This window comes from Hypanus sabinus, chromosome 7 (assembly GCF_030144855.1).
Source record: "Hypanus sabinus isolate sHypSab1 chromosome 7, sHypSab1.hap1, whole genome shotgun sequence".
Taxonomy (NCBI): domain Eukaryota; kingdom Metazoa; phylum Chordata; class Chondrichthyes; order Myliobatiformes; family Dasyatidae; genus Hypanus; species Hypanus sabinus.
The window spans coordinates 156973737-156996791 of NC_082712.1; the positions used below are offsets into that span (position 1 = coordinate 156973737).

At 38.7% G+C, this 23055-nt stretch overlaps 1 protein-coding gene across 1 annotated transcript; it reads right to left on the reverse strand.

Annotated features, from left to right (window-relative positions):
* Nucleotides 1-1217: 1217 nt before the first annotated feature.
* lin7c (lin-7 homolog C (C. elegans)) lies at nucleotides 1218-23050 on the reverse strand. Its single transcript, XM_059976000.1, has 5 exons — nucleotides 22950-23050; nucleotides 16053-16171; nucleotides 14638-14709; nucleotides 12970-13179; nucleotides 1218-4239 (listed from the first exon to the last, which is right to left on the reverse strand). Exons 1-5 carry the CDS (start codon nucleotides 22984-22986, stop codon nucleotides 4078-4080), a joined length of 600 nt encoding a protein of 199 aa, XP_059831983.1. The 5' UTR covers nucleotides 22987-23050; the 3' UTR covers nucleotides 1218-4077.
* Nucleotides 23051-23055: the final 5 nt, after the last annotated feature.

Sequence of the window (23055 nt, forward strand, 5' to 3'; positions counted from 1 at the left end):
TGGCTTTGTAGACACGGAGTACGTGAGCTTGACTGGCCTGCTGCCAGTCCAGATCTATCTCCTGTTGAAAATGTATGGCGCATCATGAAGAGGAGAATCAGACAACGGAGACCACAGACTGTGGAGCAGCTGAAGTCTTATATCAAGCAAGAATGGACAAAATTTCCAATTGCAAATAGTATCCTCAGTTCTAAAACTATTAAAAGGTGTTATTAAAAGGAAAGGTGATGTAACACAATGGTAAACATGCCTCTGTCCCAACTTTTGTTGAGTCTGTTGCAGCCATCAAATTCTAAATTTGTGTATATTTGCAAAATACAATTAAGTTGGTCAGTAAAACTATTGAAAATCTTTCCTTTGTACTTTTGTCAGTCAAATAAAGGTTCACGTGAATTAACATATCACAGATTTTTGTTTTTATTGCATTTTGGAAAATATCCCAACTTTTCTGGAAATGGGATTTGTATGTATTTTTGATAATAAATTGACTTAGAAAGGAATTTGAGAGTTTTCGTGCAGGGTTAGTTTGCAGGTTGAGTATGTGATGAGGAAGGCAAATGCAATATTAGCATTAATTTCTAAAGGACTGAAATATAAAAGCAGGGATGTATCATTGAGGCTATATCAGGCACTCACTGGAGTAATGTGAGAAGCTTTGGGCTATTATCTAAGAAAGGATGTGCTGATATTGGAGAGGGTTCAGATGAGGTTCACTTGAATGCTCCAGGAATGAAAGGGCTTGCCATATGGGGACCAATTGATTTCTCTGGGCATGTGCTAACTGGAATTCAGGAGAATGGGGGGGGGGGGGGGGGTGTGGTTGAGATCTCACTGAAACCCATCTAATGTTGAAAGGCCTCGATAGAGTGGATGTTTCATAAGGTGAGGGAGTCTAGGATCAGAGGGTATAGCTTCTGAAGAGGGATGCCCACTTAGAACAGAAATGAAGAATTTTGTTAGCTAGAGGGTGGTGAATCTGTGGAATTCATTGCCACAAATAGCTGTGGAGGCCAAATCATTGGGTATGTTTAAGGCAGAGATTGATAGATACTTGATTTGTCAGGTCAAGAAGGGTTATGGGGAGAAGGCAGGAGATTGTGGCTGTGAGGCAAATGGATCAGCCATGACTCAATGGGGCAAATAGGCTAATTCTGCACCTATGCCTTATGATTATTGTATTATATTTTGCAAATATTTCAATAAAGTTTGGAAGAGCACATTGTTGCCTCTCATTTTATTTTGAATACAAATTGCGATATTCACAAGTAAAGGTAGACAAAGATAAGATTAAAAGATAAATCCATACAATTAATTTTAAACTGGTTACAAATCAAACCCCTCAATACACAATGTCTTTACCTTTGAAGAAGTTCTAATATATACAGACACACAAACAAAATACGGCATTATTCACACTTGGTTTGGCTTAAAAAGTCACTAAAAGCAATACATTTATCCTGTTCAATATAGTGAAATTTAGCATTAACATTAAACGCTGCAGTAAATTTATGCTATTAGTGTTATATATTTCAAGTTGCATTAATTTGATCAACTTCAAAACATCAAGTACACTATTTAAATTAGAATGAAAGCCTATTTATCTGCATGGTTCACTCTTTTCATTTGGTGTCAAGAGATTTTGAAAGCATCCTCAAAAAGATCAACAAAATGCAAATAAAAGCATAAAATTAAAGCATAACATCAGTGCATGGAGTAACCGTATTCTTCATACAAAATTGGAACCAAGAAAACTTTGAAGATTGAGAATGTAGCATTCTGTAACCAAGTTAACATTTTATCAATATGACATTATTAGACATTGTTTAATACAAATATTGCACAATAAATTGATTAAAAACTTTCAAAACCCACTATTTTTGGCTTTTACCAAAAGTGTTTCATTTGAATAGAGACAAGGAAAAAAGATTAGTTTAAAAAGAACTCAACCACAAATTTCAAGAGGGTTGATAATGATTATGAAATATATACTTTGTAAATAATTTAATATATAGACTTCTGAATTTATGGAACTGCACTGTTGGGACACAAGAACAATTCACCAAACAATCCAGAGGTACATATGAGCAAAAGATACTGGACACTGATGTTAATATTTATACACATGTATAAAAATGGCACATTAGAGTACAGCATTATATGCCACAACCACAGACAAGAGAGCATGCATTTCAATCAAGCAGAATTTTAAAAGTTTAAAACACTCTAGCTTTCTAATATACAAAATGAAGTAGTCTAGTTTATACTATTAAACATTTCTGTACTTCCACCTTGTGTGGAAAAACACAAGTGTTGGTAATCAGTGTAGTACTAACCAAGTCAAAACAAGACAATAGGAACAGTGCTACCAAAACCTTGTTTTAAAAATGTACTCAAACAATCCACATGATGTTCCTGGCACCATAGAACATTTATATTAAGCTGAAATTCATTTTAGTTTTTATTGCATGATTAGTTATTGAATTAATCTCTTTTTTGCTTTTAACTGCAGGGCTACTAAATTGTTTGTTTTAGAATAAAGTTTGGTACAAAAATTATGATGCCCAAATACAAAATTTGTTCTGTAAAAACTAGTAGCAGAAGTGGTAGAAAACCTGAAGTAAGAAGTCAACTAACATAAGTTTCTGTGTACTCATTGCTGGTCTAAGAAAATTTAATAATGTCTTTCTGTGGAGATAGAAGTAAAATTAGTGGATTGAGAAATTAAGAAATCCTGCAATTAATTTTATATAAAAGTGAGTTAACACTAATTTAGATTTTTTTCTTGTATTAGGTCATAGGCTTACATTACTATGGTCAGGAGTGGTCAAAGTGGCAAGTATAGAAAGTCAATTGCTTTGGGAGTCTGGAATTCTCTGAAAGGTATGCACATCAGATCCAAAGTCAAATTGAGTAGATCGACTTTCTTTTACTTGATAAATGTAGCCGAAATGCCAAAAAAAAAACTCCGGATAATTCACAATATGTGACACCAATGGGTTTAATGTGGACTGTAACTGATTTATTATCTTTGTCGACAACTTTACTGGAATTGCATAACAGCAGTTCAGTTATTAAAAGAAATGTGATCTCCTCTAAGATCTACACTACAGCAAAGCTGTTTGCTTGGAAAAATTACAAGACTGTAGATTCCAGAAAACAGAAAATGCTGGAAATATTCTAGGCAGATTGTTTCAGGTTGAAACTCTTCAGAATTTTTTCCCACGCATTTTCTGTTCTTACTCATCTGAGGAAATTAAGCTTAAAATGGGTATTTCTTAATTATGAAATTAAACTTAAGCATTAGTGATGTCAACATCAAATGATCTTAAATCAAATATAGGCACCCAGTATCCTTTTATATTTTCCTCCACATTTTGTTGGCAGCATAACTGACCAATACTGAACTCATTGGGACATCCTAGTGCTGGAACAGCTCAAGTAACTCTTCCCAAATTATAATCTTCTAGCAGCCACATTATGCATTTACCACTTAGATATGGATGAATTTAGCAACTCTCCTCTTTCCACAGGTCAAAAAATTAGTGGCCAGGTTCCAGATAAGGAAAATCATAACCTGTGTCCTATCCACTTCCTTTCAACACCCATTGTTCAAAATTTGTCTAATTACACCACAATGTTTATTCATTCCTAAACTGGTTGAATGCCCAAGTTGGTGCCCTTTTACATTGATTCCATTATGGTTGTTATTCTATTATGGATTTATTGAGTATTCTCACAAGAAAATGAATCTCAGGATTGAATATGATGACATATATATATACTTTGATTATAAATTTACTTTGAACTTTAAACCAACAGCATACTGTCAATCTTTGCTTCAAGAAATTATCTGCAAATTGGGAAGAATGCAGGAACTCATTATGTTCATTGTAAAATGAGTATCTTAAAATAATCAAAAGTATCTTCATTGAAAAGTTAATACTGGATTTTCACTGAGCAAAGATTTGTAATGATACACTGTCAATGTGAATATAAGGTTTAAATATGATGCTGCCTGATCATCTCATCTCACACATTTTGGAATAGTTGCATTAAATCAGTGAAGAATTAGAGTAATTAATAGTTGATTTGCTGCCTGCGTTTCGCTGATCTCATTTTTTCAAACCTTGATTCCATTTCTTCCAGGACTTTTGGTGTGTATCTAACAACCAATTTAACAGTTCCATGGGCAGCTTTCAGGAGTTCAACTGCTTTTTCATGGTGTTCCCCTTCAACACTCTAAAAATAAGCATATGAAATTACCTTTTAGTATTAAACCGGATACTCTGTAGGATATCATTTATACCTTTGAAGTACTACTTTGACCCAGTTGGAAGTATTTGTGAACAAATCCAGTGATAACTGATAGATTCGATTCAGGACTCAGTAATATAATTAAATGACAGTTTGCATATTATTGAAGGAATTCTGATTATTGGAGCAAATTCCACCTGTTTAAGTGGACTCTAAAATCCCATGGTAATAATTGAAGAGGAACAAAGATTATTCTGGTTGGTTAATCAACAAGATTACCGACTCTACCTCAATAAAAATATGGACAACATATCTCAAAGGAACACAAGACGTTTGCCTATATATTGATAACACTTTAGAAATATTAATTGGCAGTGGGACACGCTGGGACATTGTTGGCACTAAAAATAAAACAACAAGTCTACGCTTTTTGAAAAAATTAAGTCTTGTTCAGGAAGGAACCGACCAATTAAGTTAGTAATCAAATGGCCAATGAAGCTAATCCCTTCTGCCTAAGCAATGACCACAGCCTTCCATTTTCCTCCCATTCATGTGCCTATCTAAATGTCTCTTAAAAATCCCTAATGTACAACTTCTACTACCACCCCAGGCAGCAGATTCCAGGCACTCACAACTTTCTGTGTAAAATACTCACCCCTCACACCTCCTTTGAAATTATATCAGCTCACCTTAAATGCATACCCTCTGTTGTGATGGAAATGAGAGATTCTTTGGGTCTCAAAGGCAAGGGCTCTGGACACACAGTTTTAATAATGAGTTTATTTACAGGGAGAAGAGCTTGGGAACAACACAAGCAGCTACAATATTCCCACAAATGTGCTTAGAATAGACGAGCGTGGGAAAAGTCAGGTCGGCAAAACAATACACAGGAAAATGTTGTGGGGACAGAGTACAGGTACACATTCAAGCAAGGGAAAAGTAACTATGATACCCGCCACCCCTTGACTTTGGGCAGGCATGGCTCTCTGCTACAGAGACAACAATAAACACTCCCACAACCCTATTCAATGCACAGCTCACCACGCGTCTCCAGCGCTGTACTGCAGTCTTCAGCCTGGAGTGGAGCAGGTTGGTCCCTCAAAACAGAGCGAGCCAAGCACATGTCAGGGGGCTGGAGGGTCCAGCCCAGGTGATTCACCGGGGGGCCAAGGCTTGGTGCTAGATGGGTTAATCTAATTAAGGTGGCCAATGTTTAAGTGTGCATTGATTAGTTGAGAGAGGTGAAATATTGACTGGCATGTGGTGTGCCTTCTGACCAGGTGAGGGCAGTGCTGTCACGTGACAGGCACAGCTCTCTGGTTACACCCTCTGATATGAAACATTTCAACCCTGGGAAAAAGATATTTATTGTCTATACTATCCACGCCTCTCACAATCTTATAAACCTCTATCAGTGCTCCCCTCAGCCTCGCAACTCCAGAGAAATTAACCCAAGTTTGTCCAACCTCTCATTCCTGACTGCTGACCGTAAGGAGTTTGTACATTCTCCCTGTGACTGTGTGGGTTTCCTCCTGTAGTCCAAAGCCATACTGGTTGGTAGGTTGGTTGGTCATTGTAAATTGTCCTGTGATTAAGCTAGGGTTAAATCAGGGATTGCAGGGCAGTGTGGCAGGGCCTATTTCGCGCTGCGGCTCAACAAATTAAAAAAAAGTAAAGAGCACACGTACTCTCATCTAAATAGCATCCTGGTAAATCTCTTCTGCTCCTTCTCCAAAGCCTCAAGATCCTTCTCATAACAGGGCAGCTAGATCTGTATGCAATACTCTAGATGCGGCCTAACTAGAGTTTTATAAAGCTGCACCATAATTTCCTGGCTTTTGAACTCAATGCCTTGACTAATAAAGGCAAGCATTCCATATGCCTTCAAAACTACCCTATCAACCTGTGTAGCATATTGCTCCAAGTATGCATAACAGTAAAACAAATGCCATTGGGAAGATTACTGTATCCTGTATTTGCCAGCCATTCACACCAACAAAGCCTGAAAAGAGAGGACCAAACTTGATGCAACCAGGCAACAGAGGCTAGATCCAGAAGTCCCAGAAAACTGAAGTGGCCTCTGTCAGCTCACAACTGTCACAGGCTTTTCAAAATGTCTAATAGAAAGTAAGCGGATAGTATTAACATTTTAAAGCACTAGCAATCAGCAAACAGGTTTCAATTCCCATTGCTATCTGTAAAACATTTATACTCCCCCCCCCCCCAATCCCCGTGACTGTGTGGGTTTCGTCTGGGTGCTCTGTTTTCCTCCCACATACGGGTTAGGGTTGGTAAAGTTATGTTGGCACTGGAAGCACAATAACACTTGACGGCTTTCTCCAGCACATCCTCGTACTGTGTAGTTTGTTGAACCAAAAAATACATTTCACTGTATGTTTTGATGTACATGTGACAAATAAAGGTGATCTTTAAAAAAATATATTTTTTTACATTTAAAAACATCTTTTGGCAATTAATTTTCTATGTTTCTATAAATAGGCACTTGCAACCATGGGTTGACATCATTCACTGACTGGGCTATTGCAATTTCTATGCTAGCCCTTCCTTCTTCCACATCTTTACAGAATCTTCTAAGTGATACTTTGTGAAGTCTTTACAGACAAGGATATTCTATCTATAGCTGGGGCTTCTTCCTTGCCACTCTTCAATAAATATTTTTTTATGTAATGCCTTAGAGATTATGGAACCAAGAACTTCATCTCCAGCCACTGACTTCTGCAGTTCACTGAGAGTGACTATTGGTGTCACAGTAGCCTCTCTTACAAGTACCATTCTTCTCCTGGGACCTAATTTAAAGGGGCAGCCTGACCTAGGTAGTGTGGCTGTGGTTTCATTGCTTTTTTCCACTTTTTCACAATGGACTTCGAGGTATGCTCAGTGCCTTTGAGATGATCTTGTACCCTTGCCCAGATTTGTGCTTCTGCATTATCATTTCCCTGATTGGCCTTGAATGCTTGGTGGGTTTGGTCTGGTCATCATTTAGATTTGGTCTGTTTAAAATCTACCATACCATGGACCTTACAGAGAGAGGAGGTATTTATTCTTATGAATTCATTGATAACAGGTGATCCTCCAATTTTCTACGTCAACAAATTGAATGAGTTGGTAAGGTAATATCTAAGAAAAGTTAGTATAGTAATTTCAAAAGGGACAAATACTTCTTCAGCCTCACAATTTTGGTTTTTAATTTTTAGCAAATTGTTGACAGATTTGGAGTTTTTCTTTTGATTTGACATGATCCACAATGTTTTGTAGATTAGCTCAAAAATCCTACTTCAATATATTTTAAATTTAGCAAACGAGACCATACCGTAAAATGCAAAAAGCAATTGTCGGGCTGAATACCATTTCAAGGCACTCTATATTAGGTGGCAAAGAAAAAGGTTTGACATTTTTAATCGAAACCTGAGCTAGCCCAGAAAATTCTGGACGCTTCCCTCCCATCAGAATCATCTTTGAATATCCCAACTTGACCTAAGGGAATTTAAATTTCAGGTAAATAAACAAATATTGTATAGAAGGTTAGTATCAACAGCTAACTATGAAATTACTAGATTGTACAAAAATGCTCTTTTTTTTCAGGTTAAAATGGATGTGTCAACTAGTGTGATTTGCCCTTCGCTCCATACCCACCAATATAGTTGACTCTCAATCCCTTTGAAATGGCTTAGCAAACCACACTGGGACTAATTAGGGATGGGCAATAAATGCCAGCTTTGCTGGCAATTTGCACATCTCATCAATAAAAAGTGAACAAAAATCCTTGCATCCACACAATATTCACTCTTTGAAAATTGTAAAAAAAACGAGGACAACTAATGTTTTAGGCATCGACTAAAAAACAGAACATACTGCCAAATAATTGTGTAAACTTTAAAGAAACAGAACATAACATTAATTCTCTCCCTTTCTGCTTCCAATGGTACATATTTTAGAACACTCAAAAGTAGCAGAAAGCAGAATTTTCCATTTCTTAATACAAAACCACTAAAGCTGGATAAGTGGTAGTAATGATATCCATTGGCAAAAAAAACCCACACAGCTCTTTCAATCTGCATATATAAACATGAGCATAATTTTATATATCTAATTTAGTGCATCAGTTTCTCTCAGATAAAAAAATCCTCAGGGTCATTAGATTCTGGTGCTGCATTCAAGTGGCTCAAAGTATGCTCTCAGAACTTTTCACTCTCATAATTGGCACTCATTTTACACTAAACTGAATTCACTCTGGGGAACTGTAAGCCAAGCACTCTGTCCTACAACAACACAGTATGGAACTGATTGCAAGTGTAACCCTGAGGTTCGGCCAGCATGTGTTTGTCTAAGGGGAAGACAGCCTCTGGCCCAGCCAAACAGAGAAATCTCGTTTGTGTGGATGCTATGTGATGTGTTGCCCCGTTACAAATCCAAACTGCAAAATACCAGACAGTACACCATATGCAACTAAACGAATGAACTTTATAAATCTTAATCTGATTCTAGGGTCAGTAAAGAAAATAAAAAGAAAAAGGGCCCATTTTAATGAAACAGTCTAATGTTCACGTTGGAGCTCACGGATTCGTCCATTTGTCCCCATCAACCTCCTTCGAGTGTTGTGAACTTTCGGACCCTCACTCTTAGTCCACTCTGTCTGGTGGTCTACCAACTCTCTCCACTTGCTCTTCCCTCTTCATCTCTTGCCAACAAAAGTCCATGAAATCCCTGCAGCCAGACGCCCAAGCAAGGACAACATGCTTCTCATCGGCTAACATACATTCCAAGGCCCTGTTAACTCTAGTCATAACCCAAACATTGCTGCTACAGAGAAACCATTACCTTAGCAGTGAAACCTCACAGGGCATTACACAAAAAAACTTCACTCTTAAATGATCATTCAAATGATTAAACATAATAGCAGGTGCACTGTGCCTTGAATCAGTGCCAAGGTCGTAACTTGCATTTTTTTCCCAATCCACCATAGCAGTGGCATGAGATGGTAAATTACCCTAAATTTTAAGTGTTGGTGTTTTATTTAAAATCGACTATGGAGCAACAATGCATGGACCCATTGTGCACATAAATGGATTTTCCAATTTTGGTTCAAAGAATCACTTAGGTACAGAACCTCATTGGGAAGGCTTTTTTGTGTCTTGAAGTGAACCAACACAAAAAAATGGTTACAATCCATACAAGAAAATTGTAATTTTTTTGAAGAAATAAAGGCCTATACAGAATGTTCACATCAGTGCATGTTTCAAAACAAGTTCAATAGATAAAGTATTCAAGAATACAACTTGCATAATAATACCTTACTATTCAAAAATCAAATATTGCAGACATTGGAAGCCTTACTTTTTTTTGCCTAGCATTAATTTTTTTTATCAGCATTTGTCTAATACTGTACTTGTGTAGAAAAATGACGACCATTCTTGTCCAATGATGGTATTTTAAATTTCCTTCTTTTTATGTTCAAAAAATGTGCAAATGTGAAAGCATGAACTAAAATTTAACTGAATGGCAATAAATAGAACAAGTGTTTACATCCATTCTTTCCAATTATCACCTGTTACTGCCCCATTTTCTAAAATGGTTTTAACACGTCAATATCTCACCACAGTTCCTCTCATTACTTTGCACTTAAATTGCAATTATAGCTTTACAATAGCGAATAAACCATAATTATCTGAATTTCTATTCAATCTTCCATCCAGGAACCTGGTTCCTTTGCTTTATGGGCAGAGTTCAGTTTGTCTTTGTGAGTGAGAGCAGTATTGTAATTAGTCCATACCATGTCCACATGGTTATCAATCTGGTTTTCTATTTTACAAAATTAGACAAATATGTTAAGTATTGGTTTGAAGCTTCTGCCTATAATTTAACACATAAATATCTTAAAATGGATCTGTGAATAAAAACTACATGAAAAATTCAAGTAAAAATAAATATCAGCCAAAAAACATATAGCTTGCAACTACAGCACCCTATCGGCACCTAATACATTTTCTTACGCGATAAAGTGCATCATCATTAATTTGAAGAGCAGTTGTTGGACCACTTAGACAGCTCAAAATATTGAAATGCAAGAATCAATAATGCAAAATTCCCCCCGTGCTATTTTGAAAGAACACTTCTGAAGAAACTTATGGTTTTCCATGCTGAATTTCAGAAATCCAAAAAATTTTGTTCTGATGGATGCAAATATTTCCTTACACAGGAACACAATGTGTGTGTGTGTGTGTGTGTGTGTGTGTGTGTGTGTGTGTGTGTGTGGGGGGGGGGGGGGGGTGGTGATCAGCATAGCCAAACGAGCTACTGCCCCAAAGCACCAGACTTGTGTTCAATTCTGACTTCGGATGTTGTCTGAATGAAGTTTGCACATTCTCCCTATGCCTGCAAGGGATTCCTCCATTATCCTAAAAGTGTGCAGTTCAGTAGGCAAACTGGCCATGGTGTGTAAGAGAAGTGTAGAATCCACAGGGTGAATGATAGAAATGATGCAAGAATAATGTGGGATAGGGTAGGATTAGTGTAAAAATGGGTGGTGGATGTTTGCCACACACTTGCTGGACTGAAGGACACATTTCTATGCTATATAACCAATAAAAATGAAGTCAGTAACTAATTTAGATTCCCTATAAAGTTTAAAAACATTTTAATTTAGCAATCACTGATGGTTCAATGTTGTTGAAATAAATTATAGTATCTTGACTCTGCTTTTGTTTTCAAATCGCTAAACACAGAAAGCATTTGGCACTGTACTGTAGATATTAGTAGAGATATAATTATCTCTATTTTAATAGACATTATTAACTCATGCATGCCTTTAGAATGGTACAAAAGATAAGTATTAACACAAGTGATTAGGGATTCAGGAAGAAATAGAAAAGGAGAAACATCTAAATATGACATTGATGAAATAAATAAGGAACGTACTTGTAGTCAGAGGTATGTCAATATACATGCACTTCTCTGTCAAATTTTTTATCTCCCAATTTTGAAGAAGCTGATTCTTAATTGAGGAAAGCTTAATACTCTTTAAACCAGAACGTCTACAAGGAGTCAAACTTATGACAGTAGCTTCTGATCATTCTGTTTCAATCCTTTAAGATAGTGGTCATCAACCTTTATAAGCCCAAGATCCCCTATCTCGGCCTTAGTGAAAGACAAGATCAACCTACTAAATCATTTAGTCACACGCATGCACACTGGGCAGAACAGACCGGAAGTAAAACCCCACACTCCGGAAGTAGAAATGATGTATGTACACCAGGGGTCACCACCCTTTTTTGCACCGTGGACCGGTTTAATATTGACAATATTCTTGCAGACCGGCCGACATTGGAGGAGGAGGGGGGTGGAGAGTGGGAGGTTGGTGTTAATCATGACCGGAATACAGCAATACTCGAAGCAGGTTCCTTATGTCCAGCCTATTCCACGATTTAGTTTATGTGGCTATCAGCACTTGCTTCTATCCCGCTTGCTCACGTTTTTTTTTCGCTGAAAAAACTCGATGGGTTTGTCCTTAAGTGCAGGGTGTTTGGACTCAGGGTACCGAAGCAGTTTTGAGGGCTTCATTACCTCATTAGACAGCCTCCGGGCCCGAACTCCAGCTTCCCACCCACCCACCACCAGATGCCTTGGCCAGGTGCGGCTGGTTGTGGGTAGGGTGACAGGACAAGGCCAGGGCCGGAGGTCCCCGTACAGGGGCCACGGAGGTCGCAGTCCAGAGAAAGTGACCGACCGAGTGCGGAGTGCAACAGGGCATGCACCCACCCCCCTTGTAGGATCTATCGGCCGACAAAAGTTTGGCTGGAGGGATGACTTCCAGTAGATCGCAGCGAGGTAGCTGCTGTGCTACTTATGAAACCCTGAGCCTGAATTAGGTCGTCTGTGAATATTTTAGCACCAGGTTCCCCATGAATACTCGGTGTGCTAAACAGGTTCAGAGGTGGCGCCCATCTGTCCGCGCTCCAGGTCAGTAGCAAAGGCACTTCTCGCTGGCTGTGCAAGGCGGTCAGTAACCCGAAGCCAACCGGTGATCCCTGGCCTGAGGGTGTCACTGCGTTTAGGCGACTGATGACCTCGCGTGGGTTCACGTTCAACAGTGGGCGTGACAGGGAATGAGAAAAGATGCAGTTGACTCATATCATTTCATTTTGACAAATCTTATCGTTTCCTCGCAGCCCAGTGGTTAGGGACCACTGAGGTACACTGTGTAGTGCGTGGCGGGGGAGCTACACACATGCGCACTGGGCAGAAAGAACGGAACTAAAACCCTGCAACCCAGAAACAATCTCTCAATAGTATTTGTGTATTTTTTTTCATTCTTTTGAGATCTACTGGGAAAGTCTCAAAGATCGATCAGTTGATCGCGATCGACGGGTTGGTGACCACTACTTTAAGATAACTGTTTTCCAGAAGGGTATATGGGTATTGATTACCAAGAACTCCTCTTTTTTCTCTACAAAGATGCATTGGTCAACTATAACTGCTAAATTCAGTTTAATTAGTCATTGTTTTATTGAGAAATTAAACAATATGAACAAATGAGGAAATATACACCATGTGCTCCCTCTACATACAACTTTTCAGCAGATTTAAACATGTTTCTAGCTGCAATTCAAGCAAAAAGTAACACTCTTGGGATGCACAGAGAATGTGGAAAAATACGATAAAAACTCAAGTTCTTTCAAGTATGCACTATATACCTACCACACCATTTACTGATAAGAGTTGATCTCCACGTTTCAGCCCTCCATGTCGATCAGCAATGCCAGCAGGAATTATGCGTGAGATGTAAATAGGAGAGTTTTGCTCTTTTCCTCCCATTATATTGAATCCTAGACCTTCATCTGTTTTGGGCAATTCCACAACTCTTGGATGTGAATGACCTTCACTGGCGGCAAATGCTGCTACTGTTGCCTGATGAGAGAATTTACTAATTTATAATCACATTAAATACTGCAAAACTCAAGACTTCTACACTATAAACATCAGGCACCTTCTCGTTACATGCAATACACAGAAGGTTAAAAAAGTAAAGTTTTTTTTCAATCACACTCTAGCAACAACACTTTAACTCTTCACAATCACTTTCCATGCTTGCCTTCCCCCTTTGCCCCTACTTAGTTTATTTCAATAATTTAGAGCCTTCCAAGATAAATATTCAAAGATTGAATTTAGTCTCTCAAAGAATAATGCTATAGCACTTTTGTGTTTTTTTATAATAAATACACTGAATTCAATTTTAAATGTTAAATTTCATATTCAGCCTCTTCTTTTGCATTTCTAAAAGTACCCAAAACTTCTGTTGTTAAACACTGAAAACATTATTTGTGTGGGGCTTTCTTTTAAAGGGCTTTAGTTAGCTGTAAGAACCAATATTCAAAATAGATTTCAGAGCAATTTCAATTAATTCATTACGTTCAGCAAAGAATTACGAAATCTAGATTCTCAGGCGGCTCTCTGAAGTAGTTTTCCCAAGGAAATAACAAATAGATTCATTATCAGATGTGCACCAAATGCCAGTGGCTTCATAATTACAGATGCACATCTCCCATTCAATTACTTACAGGAGTTACAAGCTACCCAATTCTAAATATTCAGTGACACATTTAATAGAGCTGCTGCCTCACATCTCCAGTGGTCCAACTTCAAGCCTGATCTCTGGAGCCATCTGTGTGGATTGTATACATTCTCCTTGTGCCCGCACAGGCTTCCCCCGGTGCATGCTTTCTCTCTCACATCCCAATATGTGATGGTTGGTAGGGTAATAGTTACAGTAAAATATTCCTAGGATAGGTGGGTGGTAGAAACTAGGAGAAATTGATGGAAATGTGGAGAAAATGAAGAAAACATGAAATATTAAGCTCTTTCTGGGCAATGCATCCTATAATTGAACTCAAAGGCCCTTTACTCCAGACCATATTTAACAACAGCCTTGTTTCCAGCAACAATTAGTTAACCTTCCTCCAGTGAAAGTGAATTTAATAATGACCAAAAACTTATGCTTTAATCCTAACATAGCAAATCAAATTTGCAAAGGAAGAAAACGACTATGAAAGCCACCCGTCTGTTGTTTAAAAAGGATTTTAGTAATGCCTGGGAAACAGAACCTGACACATATTTTTGGCTTGAAATTGGCAACCCCAGTTCACATGTGCTCATTTACAAATGACATAAAGGCATCTGACGACAGGCAATACACATGACTGTGGTAATGTCCACATCCTTAGATTAAATATGGCGTTTTTGCAGCACAAACTTAGTTAACTGGTTCTCCATTATTAATTATGTAAATATTGTCAAATACTATATAAAAATCTAATTGCTTTTAATAAAATAAAATTCCAATAATTGAATTAAAAGATGCTTTCTTACCTTTGCTGTGGCATTGGCTCTCACTTCTGGACTACTGTTAATATCCACAGTCTCATAAACATGCTCATAAACCTGCAGGCAAAATATTACAGTTGGCCCTCCATATCTGTGGGGGTTTGGTTCCAGGACACCCCACCACCCCCCGGATACCGAATTCTGTGATGCTCAAGTCCCATATATAAAATGGTGTAGTATTTGCATATAACCTACGCACATTCTCCCATATACTTTAAAATCATCTCTAGATTACTTGTAATACCTAATACAAGGTAAATGCTATGTAAATAGTTGGTTTACTGTATTGTTTAGGGAATAATGACAAGAAAAAAAGTCCGTACATGTTCAGTACAGACGCAACCATCGTAGCTCTTCTGGGAATGCTAACGCTGCCACGGCATCAGCCGATGCTGATTCTGCCATGATCTTTAAGTTCTTGAGGCTGTAGTGCTTTACATAGCTAGCCAGCCATCCCTTACTAGCCTTAAACTCCTTCTTCTCGCTCACAAGTAGCAAACGAACAATGTTCGTTTGAACAAAAGTAGCAAGGCGAACAATGCTCAAACAATAAGTAATACTTTTAATCATCTCTAGATTACAGTACTTTACGCTCCGCTCCCTCTTAGCCTTTGAGGAATTGCTTTGACCACTTAATTGCCTTTTAGGAGCCATCTTTTCACAGAAATAAAGGGTGCACACAACATAAGTAGTGACCGAATGAGATGCAAGGCAAACAATTCTCAAACAACAAGTGCTGGAGAGAGAACCCGGGTTGTCATTCAATCCCGATCCATTGTTGGTTGAATTCGTGGAGGTGGAGGGCCAACTGTATTGCCAAAAATATGACTACAGGCAAGTGAAAGGCTTTTGGCAAGTGGAGGTGGAATGGAAATCAAGATCAGATCAGCTGACCAGGCTGAAGAATTGTACAGCATGCTCCTTTTTCTTCTTATTAATATAATCTTGTTTTTCTAAAAAGTAAAAGTTGGACAAGATAGGCTGCTAACAAATTATAAAGCAGAACATTTGCGATTTAATTTGTAGCTTCCATTGGGAAATAATAAATTGTCTGATTCTTATGAGCCAGATCTTACACACCCATGTACCCTTATCAGATGAGAATCTGGTTTAACATTACTGACAAATGTTGTGAAATTTATGGACAAAGGATGGAATTATTTTATGTATATAATTGGAGTTAAAATAAGGAAGTTAGTTTACTTAATCATGTACCAAGCCTTTAAAATTAAGCAAAAGTACAATAAACATATCTATTTTACTATCCTGCTTTTGCATTGCCAATATGATTTTTGTAAAATATTGGTCTGTAAAAAACATGGGCCTAATTAACTTCATGATTTTCAAAGAAATGGATTATATATGATACAACAGGGAGAAAAAAATGTTCAAATACATACTTCCCGCACAGCAATGCAGAATTCACTTTGAAGCACTCTTTGCAAAGCTTGTAGTTTCTGGGGTGGTACCTCTCCACTCCTTTGCAACTTCTCCAGTAATTCAATAGCTCGAGTCACATCTGGAAAGCAGATAGATTTAGGTACAGTCAAGCTGAATCAAAAACAATTATTTTGCTAATTATTATAATAACATTACACCACCAATCACTTCTTACATTTTCCAGAATATTCCATGCACCACGGAGCAAACCAATGATCTTTAACTTAATGCTTCTATTTTCCATGTTTCTCAATGAATCTTTGTCACATTAATTGTAGACGTTTTGAAGAGGTACATAATTTATTCCTTGCAATCTGAGAAACCTCTACAAATGAGTTTTCAGGGCTTTACAATACAACTGTTTGAATACAGATTTAGAACAATCAAATCATTATACACCTTGTGTTTGTTTTTATGTTCAAATCTAATTATTCCCTGTTTGTTGATAATCCAATTTCATACACAAAATGGACTTTAAATACTAACCCACAAGAAGGCTTGAAAGGATTGAAGAAGAGAATATTTTCTGTTTAGGAAGCATCTGGAACAAGGAGATATTTTACAAAAACGAGGGTCACTAGACAGACAAGGCAAAATATTTCCTCACAAACAAGAGAAAAGCTGCAGATACTAAAAATCCGAAATCTGTGGACTATGTGTGTTTGGACTGCTCTTCTTGAAAGGGTAATGGAAATAAAGTTTTTAAACATTAGAAGATTAACAGTTGCAGGTGGGAATGTGGAATTGCGCATACAATTAGATCTGTCACGATCTTACTGAAAAGTGATCTCCTCCTGCTCCTTATTCATATACACAGACACGAACAATATCATTTGATTTGCATCTTTTCCCTGCTTTCATCAATGATGAAATTTTATTTGATAGAAACTTTATTCTTACCTGAATAGTCACAGTTACAGAAGTTGGAAATTCAAGTGGATTGCATACAAACTATGTTACCTTATTTTTATCCCAACGCATTTATCATTTCACTTTTGTTTAAAGATAGTAACACATCAGTGAATCCAACAAGTTTCAAAGGGAACATGGCAATGGGCCCCAGTGAATGGATGGGAAGCACAACAAATATCACTTAGTGAGCCAAAGATGGAACCATCAGGAGTTTAGAATGGTTTAATAGTAGATTTCTGGTGTTTACTGTAGTTTTATGACACAAAGTTCCAAATACTTAGAAATTTTTGAATATTGTTGCAGTCGTACTTTTGAAACATACCCCCACACAGAAAAATAAAGGTAATAACCTGTTTGAAAATTGCTTCTTAAAAATTAAGCTTAAGGTGCCAAGCAGACTTCACAGCGCTAATGTGAAGACTGTTATATTGACTTTTTACTTCATATCTGTCATCAACTTATGCATTTAAACACATTTTCAACTCTTTCAAATCTTTGTGCAATTTAAAGTTGCACAATGCAACATAAATGAATCATACAATATCAACTAATTCTTTCAAAGTGAGAGGAAGAAATGTGATCTAAGTGACTGACCACGGATTGATAGGGTGGTTTGAGTATCTCAGAAACTACTGGTCTCCTGGAATTTTCATGCACAACAGTCTCTAGAGTTTATAGTGAATGGTGTGAAAAACAAAAAAAAATTCCAGTGTACTCCTCGAAACATGAAAATGGTTATAGTACTTCACAGGACAGATATTTACAGGCATCACTTTTTTTCTTTGCTTTTGCAATTATACGGATCTTCATTCATAACAGTGTAAACTGGGAACACCATTTAATCTCATTTTTAAATTATTTTATAATCTTAATTCAGTAAATCTCCTCAAAATTTGAAACCTCACAGTTAACTTAATATATTCTGTCTTCGATAGTTAGTAATAACAGACTAGTTAATATATATTTATTCACCTACACCACTCAATGTGTTCCACCAAGTACCTGGGGGTGTACCTGGATGACAAGACTTGAGTGGAGCACCAATATAGAGGCTGTCTACAAGAAGGGCCAGAGTCGCCTCTACTTCCTGAGGAGACAGATCCTTCGGAGGATGCAGGCCTCTCCTTCACGTTCTACCAGTCTGATGTCACCAGTACAACCTTCAATGCAGTGGTGTGCTGAGGCAATGGCATCAACATATGTGATGCCAACTGGCTCAATAAACTCAGGCTGGCTCTGTTATAGGAGTCAAACTGGACACACTGGAGGCTGTGGTAAAACAAAAGACCCTACGGAAAATCCTGGCTATTCTGGACAATGTTTTTCACCCTCTGCATGCCACCCTGGCTGAACAGAGGAGTACTTTTAGTCATAGACTAAGACAACTGCTGCTCCAGAGAGCGCTGTATGAGGTCATTCTTACCCTCAGCCATTAGGCTCCATAATGAGTCAATCTATAGCCAGGGAAGTGCTGACTCCCTCCTGTTAGACTGTTTGAGGCAACTTATTCTTTATTATTTCTTCTCTTCTAATATTTGTATGTTTGCATATCTGTGTATTTGTTATGCTACTGTGACACTGTAATTTCCCTTGGGATCAATAAAGCATCTATCTATAAGAATTCTTCGATATATACATTCAGTGGCACCTTATTATGAACTTCCTGTACTAATAAAGTGGCCACTGAATACTGAATTGTGATGTTTGGTCTGAACAACTGAACCTCTTGACCTTTTATCTATTGAGGATGAGAGGTGACCTGACAGAGATGTACAAGATGATGAGAGGCATTGATCGTGTGAATAGTCAGAGGCTTTTTCCCCAGGGCTGAAATGGTTGCTGCAAGAGGACACAGGTTTAAGGTGCTGGGGAGCAGGTACAGAGGAGATGCCAGGAGTAAGTTTTACTCAAGAGAGTGGTGAGTGCGTGGAATGGGCTGCTGGAAACGGTGGTGGGGGCGAATACGATAGGGTCTTTTAAGAGACCTTTGGATAGGTACAAGGAGCTCAGAAAAATAGAGGGCTATCGGTAAGCCTAGTAATTTCTAAGGTAGGGACATGTTTGGCACAACTCTGTGGGCTGAAGGGCCTGTATTGTGCTGTAGGTTTTCTATGTTTCTATGAGTTGCTGCCACATGATTGGCTTAGATATCTGCATTAACAAACAGATGCACAGGCATATCTAAAAAGTAGCCATGGGATATATTCAAAAAGGAACAGTTATTCTAACTTTCGTTATCTATACCTACAGCAAAATTCCATACTGTGCAAAACAAAAATCAAAAATTCATTTAATAAGGCTGCTGAAATAGAAGATTAACTAGGATACAAGGAGCTCCCTGTTCACATGGGAAAAATATCTTGAATACAAGAAACAAGTCAAAATCAGTTTAAAGATAAATGGCACTTCTGACATTTTGTTGATATATGGTTTATTTCTGAAATTTTGATACAAGCTTGCATGCAAAGGTTTTCCTTTCTCAAGGCATAAAATGCGGTTGTTCTTCCTCCCTGGTCACAATGTCTTTTGTACATCCTTCAAAATCTCCATTTCATTCACGTTCTTCTCTGATGCTTCAAATCCAACAATTTCACCAAAAGAACTTGTTTCCTTAGACCCATTCCAAAAATCACCAGGTCATAGAGCTACTTCCTTCTTGAAAAGGAAACTTCATCATCAGTTCTCATCACCACTTCCAACATTCTTGGTCAGGTTCCCCTTCATCTAAGATTCCTTCCACAATCACTCTTCCAAAATGTAACTGTTAACATCATGTTAAACTTCAATAATATATCCATCCTCCTCAGCAACTTTCAACATCAACTACTGCAACTGCATACATCTGATTTTCTTTGTTCCAAAAGCCTACCCTTCAGAGTCTTCACCTGTGTTCCTAACACTGTAAGCTTAATTCCAAAAAGGAACATAAAGGAAGTCATGTTTTATTATGATGGCTAACAGCCTGCCCAATCTATTTTGTAAGGTTAAGCATTTATTATGCTACCGTCTATAAGCAACATTCATAACCAAGGAGACAGCAGACACAGCTCAGCACATCATGAAATCCAGTCTCCTCTTTATGGACCATACCACACCCAACATTCCCTCTTCTGTTGGGTACAAGATATACAAGATGGATCCATTGTTGTTCGTCATCTATATCAACAATCTGGATCAGCAAATTTAACCATGACACCAAGCTCTGGGGTGTAGTGGACAGCAAGGAAGGCTATCAAAGCTTGCAGTGGGATCTGGACCAGCTGGAAGAACGGCAGATGCAATTTAATATGGTCAGGTGTGAGGCGTTGCACTTGGGAGGATCATCTGGGTTAGGTCTTACAAGATGAGTGGTAGGGCACTGAGGAGTGCGGTAGAACAGAGGAATCCGGTGTTACGTACCCCGTAACTGGGTGTCTGACCAGCAGAGAAAGAAGAATCCGTTGGAGTCTGGTGGTACCAAACTAAAGGTGTTTATTAGTAAACTACACAATACAATATCAAAAATGCAAATATACATATAAAACAAGTCAGCAGTAATAAACCTAAAAGTGTAGGAATAATAATAATCAATAATAAACAAGCTCTATCGATGTCTAGGGGTAAATGAATTGTCATAGGAAAGTATAGAGTTCAGTTCATAAATGCTGAGGTGCTTATGGTTGTTGTATTGAAATCGTTGGAGAGCGAGCGAGAGGTAACAGCAACAGCAGGCAAACCTTCCGTTGCTTTTTTAATCCGTCGTATCGTTGTGGTCATTCAGTTATGACCCCTCTGTTCTTCAGCTAGACCGTTCTTCTGTGGTGGACTCGTCACTCTGGCATGAGTGGACACACACACAAGTCCCCACCGGCCCTGCTGTAACACTGTGAGCTTTACTGACCGATCTCCTGGTTCGGTCTCCGAAGCCCCCACCTTTCTTTGGGTTCACAACACTCAGTCAGTGTCCACTGGTGTGTCTGAAGGGTGTCTCTCCAGACCTGTCTTTTATCCCCACTCAAGGGGTCTCAGCTATCCATCAACTCTGAATGACCATGTCCATCAAATCAAGCCACTCCTGGAATGTTAACGAGCAAAGTAAAGTCCTTGTAGTGGAAGGTAAATAATCCAGGAAGAGTCAAGATACAGTAAATCAACAGTCTCTCTCCCCCTCTTATCTGTAGCAGATGTTCTTGCCTGGGCTTTCTCTCTCTCATGAGCAGCATAGCAACAGCAATAGTTTGTAGTTCTCAGGAGGGGGGGTTGGGAATGGTTAACTCTGCACCCCATTGACCATCAGGTCTGTTAATCACTCATGACACTGGGAATATAGATCTCTTTAATTCCTTGAAATTGGAAGTGGAATCACAGGTAGATAAGTTCCTAAAGAAAGCTTTTGACACACTGGCCTTCATAAATCAATATACTGAGTACACGAGTTGGGATGTTGCATTGAAATTGTAATAAGACATCGGTGAGGCTTAATTTGAAGTATTGTTAGCAGTTTTGGTCATCTACCTACAGGAAGGACATAGATAAAATTGAAAAAGTGCAGAGAAAATTGACAATAATGTTGCTGGGACTTAAGGACCTGAGTTATAGAGAAAGTTTGAAAAGGTTAGGGCTTTATTCCCCAGGACATAGAAGATTGAGGGGAGATTTGACAGAGGTATACAAAACTATGAGGGGGTATAGATAGAGCAAATGCTTGCAGGCTTTTTGCACTGAGGATGGGTGAGACTATAACTAGAGTTCATGGGTTAAGGGTGAAAGGTGAAAAGTTTAGGGGAAAACTTCACTCAGAAGGTGCTGAAAGTGTGGAACGAGCTGCCAGCACTAGTGGTGGATGTGGGGTTGATTTCAACGTTTAAGAGAAACTTAGGATAGCTACCTGGATGGGAAGTTTATGGAGGACTTTGGTCCAAGAACAGGTCGACGGGACGAGGCAGACTAATTGTTTGGCACAGACTAGATGGGCTGAAGGGCATGTTTCTGTGGTAGTGTTCCGTTTCTAAAACATCACGCTCAAGAATAAGTTTCTACCCCACTATTAAGATGATTGAATAGGAGTATGCAAGAGAAGCTTTTTCACTGCACCCTCAGTACATGAGACAATACCACACTAATTCCAATAGCTACGTAAATGAAACCAAGGTAAACAGGTAAAAACAAAGCCCTCCCCACACTAAATTATGAGGTGCACATACATAAGACAATATATAGGGGCAGAAGTAGGCTATTCGGCCAAGCGAGTCTGTTCCACCATTCAATCATGGGCTGATCCAATTTTTCCAGTCATCCCCACTCCCCTGCTTTCTCCCCATACCCTTTGATGCCTTGGCTAATCAAGAACCTATCTACTTCTGCCTTAAATGCACCCAACGACTTGGCTTCCACTGCGGCTCGTGGCAACAAATTGCACAGATATATACTGGGCAGCTTAGTTGCATTTGACCAGCAGGTTTTTTAATCATCTCACATCTTCCCAAGAAAGCTCAGTGTATTCAGGGGTCAATGCATTATCAATGATGGAAATCCTTTCAGTGATTCATTCACATGTCTGTATTGCAATATATAATATATAAGATCGGAGAGCTCTCGGAGTTTTGGCCAAGATACCTTGCTCAGGACTTGCTGGTTCGTGGAACGATGCCGGGTCAGAACAGACACACTAATCCTATATGAAACATATCTACACCTTATCTGCTACTAGATGCTCGGAGCTAACTAAATTACGCGACTTTTGTTTACCTGGTTGCTCGTAGTCGATCCCTAACGAGGTAAAATTATTAACTAATAGGTCAACCGCCTCCGATCACTCGGTGCAAAGCTGCCACCATTAGGCCGGTGTGCGGCCGATGGCTCCCAGTCATACATTCGTGGGGAGCCCGTAACACATTAGGGGGTGCATTCCATTCTCGGTCACCGCCTCATCACCAGGTGAAAGCAGCGACACCGCTCTAACCCACCTCTGTCCAGCCGGATCGGTTCCATCACCAGCGCCATTCCAAACACTTCGAGCCGGACGGCAACACCGGAAGTGATGCGCTCGCCCCGCCCCTCATGGTGACAAGC

What these genes read in the sequence shown, in the direction of transcription:
- lin7c (XM_059976000.1), bottom strand. Translation starts at nt 22,986, where the DNA reads ATGGCGCTGGTGATGGAACCGATCCGGCTGGACAGAG. An exon ending in ACCGATCCGGCTGGACAGAG is followed by an intron (nt 16,172 to 22,949) that starts GTGGGTTAGAGC and finishes TCTGCTTTCCAG; the next exon opens with ATGTGACTCGAGCTATTGAA. An exon ending in TCTGCATTGCTGTGCGGGAA is followed by an intron (nt 14,710 to 16,052) that starts GTATGTATTTGA and finishes TTTTGCCTGCAG; the next exon opens with GTTTATGAGCATGTTTATGA.